Genomic DNA, 3,380 nt, shown 5'->3' on the forward strand with positions numbered 1-3,380 from the left:
AGCAGAATTTTATAGAAGAAGAAAGAAAGTATTGACCCCTAATATTGGAGGTGTCTACTAAATGAACTTTCTAAGAGGAGTAAATTAACATGAACAAATGATGAATAGTGTTTGTGTTTGTTGCTTTTAGAAGTACAGAAAACGTAAACAATGTCAAACTAAACCTTGTGATGTCTACAGCAAGTAGATGTGATAAGGAAAGGCATATGGTCAAACATCATGTTACGATACACAGTGGAGAAGGTCTATCGATTATCACATCTGAATCAAGCCTCCATGGATGGGTTCCAAGTTCCATGAACTTTAATGAAGGTCTTCACTGTTTTATAGGGTCCACAATTCATGTCAAGACAAAGCTCACATTAATGGCTTCCATAAATTAACCCTCAGAGGAAGCAACACTTTGAAATCACGACAACATCAACGTGTTTCTGAGTTTGACTAGTTCGTCACGGTGCAAAGACAATGAGATGATAGGACGACTACAACTACACACTGAATGCTACTGCATCAAATGAAGCCGAAACAATTGAGAGGGCTCAACCTGTTGTGCTCCTTCTGCGAAGCTTCTGTGCTGTTAGAATGGCGCCCGCGCATGAGCCCATCCGAAGGCCTCGTGTCCCAGTTGCCCGCCGACCTCGTCGTGTGCCATATGTGGCGGCAAGTTGTAGATGGGAAGCGCCGAGGGATCGGGCAGTCGGCCTGGTCCTGAGGCTCCGGGCATTAGCGGCGCCAGTCCACCAGGGAGGTGCTCCGGGATGCCGCCACCACCGCCCGGGATTTCGTCTCCTTCCTCGAGTGGCAGCCTCTCGTAGGTAGCGTTGGCAAACGTGGATGCTATGACCATCACCGGCCCCGCGGCGATCAGGGACCCCACGACGCTGCCGCCCACCACCTGACCCTGCCCTCCGGCCAGGTAAACCGTCAGCCCGGTGGTCCCCGGCGGGGAAGGGCCCGGGAGGAAGGTGCCGGTGAGCGACAGAATCTCGAACCGGCCATGGAGGGCGACGACGGCGCCCGGCGCAGAAGGCTGGCGGAGGGCGACGTTGGCTACCGTGCCGGCGCAGCTGAGCACGCAGACGCCGCGCTGCCTGCGGCGCGCGAACTGCGCGATGGATTCCGCGATGTCGGAGCCGCCCGCGACCTCCATGACGTGGCTGCGGAGGGCGTTAGGGCTGTCGCGGGTGACGAACACAGGCGGCTTGGGCTTGTTCTTGGATCCCGGAGGGCGGCCGCGGGGGCGGCGGGTGCTGACGACGATTGCTCCCTCCCTCGGCTCGCGGTCGTTATCGTTGTCCTCGTCGTTGCCTCCTCCGCCAGTGCCGGCGGCATCGGGTTCTTTCAATTCCATCTCCTGGTTGTGATTCTCGTGATCGGAGGGTCCGACCTCCCCTCCTGGAAGGCTCAGCTGCCCTTCCCACCACCGGTTAGCCGCCAGCTTGTCAGTCTCTTCCCTTGTCTGCTCGCTTCTTCTCCTGCAGAGCTTTGTCCAGCCTTTTCCTTCGCTTGTAATAACTGCTACGGGCTCCCAATAGATCTTACATCAATCTAAACATGTGTGGTTGACCGAGACAGAAAAAGATACACGAGCGACATGAAGGATTAAGATCTGAACACGCTCAAATATCCATGTTCTCTTCCGGGTACAGAATAGAGAAGGTAGACAGTACATGCTTTAAGTGGGGAAGCAGGAAGGAAAGAGGGGGATAGAATACAACCACATCATGGAGAGATAAGAGCTGAGAAATGTGCCTTTACTTAGCTCTTTTTTCTCTTGGGAGGGAAGCTATTAATATAATCTTGTCCTTAGCTCTTTTTTTTTCTTGGGAGGGAAGCTATTAATATAATATTGTTCATAGTCTTTGTTCAAACCAAGGAATGCAAGTGGGCATGCCCTAAGACCAGAAGAAAGACTTGGTGTGGTGAGAGCACAAGATAAGTTTTGTTTCTGTGCTCAATATTTTATGGTGAGGGCACTGATTGGTCTGATGTTGCTGTTGTGGGGTTGGTGATGAATGGTTAGGTGATGCTTGGGAGTAGCTATTGAGGGAGAACTGCATGGGATGAGAGAGAGAGAGAGAGAGAGAGAGAGAGAGAGAGAGAGAGAGGTTTTGTTTCTGTGTTTAATACTATAAGGTGGAAGCAGTGATTAGTTTGCCGTTGGTGTTGAGGGGTTGGTGCTTCAATGGTTGGTAATGCTTTGGAATTGCTATTTAGTGAGTGAGAAAGAGAGAAAGAAAGAGTTGGAAATTAGGGTTGCCTTTGCTGTAGGACAGTATGACACACAGAGGGCAGGTGGCGAGCACACACCAGAGAGAGAGAGAGAGAGAGAGAGAGAGTGCTTTCCTAATATATTCCTATGCTGCTTCTAACCAAGCACAGAACACCTTTTTGGCTCCCCTAAGCAGGAACAACCTTAATCAAACTGCATCAAAATAATTCTATATCAGTCTCATAATTTCTCTTCTTAGGTTAACTCCCTTTGCATGGTTTTTTTCTATTACACACATCCACAGCACTGCTGGACTTGTAGTTTAGACAATTCAAATGTGAACTTGAGATCAGTCTCCTTTTCACTTTGGTTTTGACATCTAACCAGAAACAAATGAAACTTTCACTTCCAACAAATCAGATAGCCTTCCTGAAGCTGGAAATAAATACAAACTATGACAGACATTGATGCTACATCTGTAATTGACCCCATTGATTTAATGATGGTCAAAGTAGCTCATTCTCTGAAAATATAGATAGAGAGATCCCTTGACCACACAAATCCTTCCTTGTATCATCCATCACCTTTCTCTGTTATATATAGTAACCTTCTCACTCAACACTCATCTTCTTCCAAACCTTGACATCCTTTTAAAAGCACTGAGATCACTACACAAAGATCTTCAAATATCCCACAGGCAAAACTTTATGCTTCAGTCATCATTGAATTCCATTTATTCACATCTACTAATGTTTGAGTTAGAATGATGTCTATCAAACTCCTCCAAAACTAGCATGTGCTGACCTTTATGAATCATGCAAAGAAATCCCAGTAATGTCATAGAAAGAAGAGAGAAAAAGGAGTATGTCATATAACCAACCCTACATGATGAAGTCCCTGTTATCATGGTTTCATACTTCAGACTATTGACCTGACAACTGAGCCCTACACATGAACCATTAGAATATGACCATTACCACCAACTTGCCAACTATACCTGTATTAATTAAACCAAAAGTCTGCCCTACAGCTACAGCAGCCTACAAGCAATTCCAGTCATTAGTGTCCAATAACAAAGAAGATGAGTGGCTTTGAACTGCAAACCAAAATTTCACTTATGAATGGATCTTATGACTTACCAACTCTGGAGAAGATTAAGCTTCCTCAA

General features: G+C 47.0%; 1 protein-coding gene across 1 annotated transcript; it reads right to left on the reverse strand.

The window, feature by feature from the left end:
- Nucleotides 1–345: 345 nt before the first annotated feature.
- On the reverse strand, nucleotides 346–1,766 carry LOC103971624 (AT-hook motif nuclear-localized protein 19). Its single transcript, XM_009385685.3, has one exon. The coding sequence runs from the start codon at nucleotides 1,349–1,351 to the stop codon at nucleotides 578–580; it is 774 nt and encodes a 257-aa protein (XP_009383960.2). The 5' UTR covers nucleotides 1,352–1,766; the 3' UTR covers nucleotides 346–577.
- Nucleotides 1,767–3,380: the final 1,614 nt, after the last annotated feature.

The sequence above is a fragment of the Musa acuminata genome, chromosome BXJ3-2 (assembly GCF_036884655.1).
Source record: "Musa acuminata AAA Group cultivar baxijiao chromosome BXJ3-2, Cavendish_Baxijiao_AAA, whole genome shotgun sequence".
Lineage (NCBI taxonomy): Eukaryota > Viridiplantae > Streptophyta > Magnoliopsida > Zingiberales > Musaceae > Musa > Musa acuminata.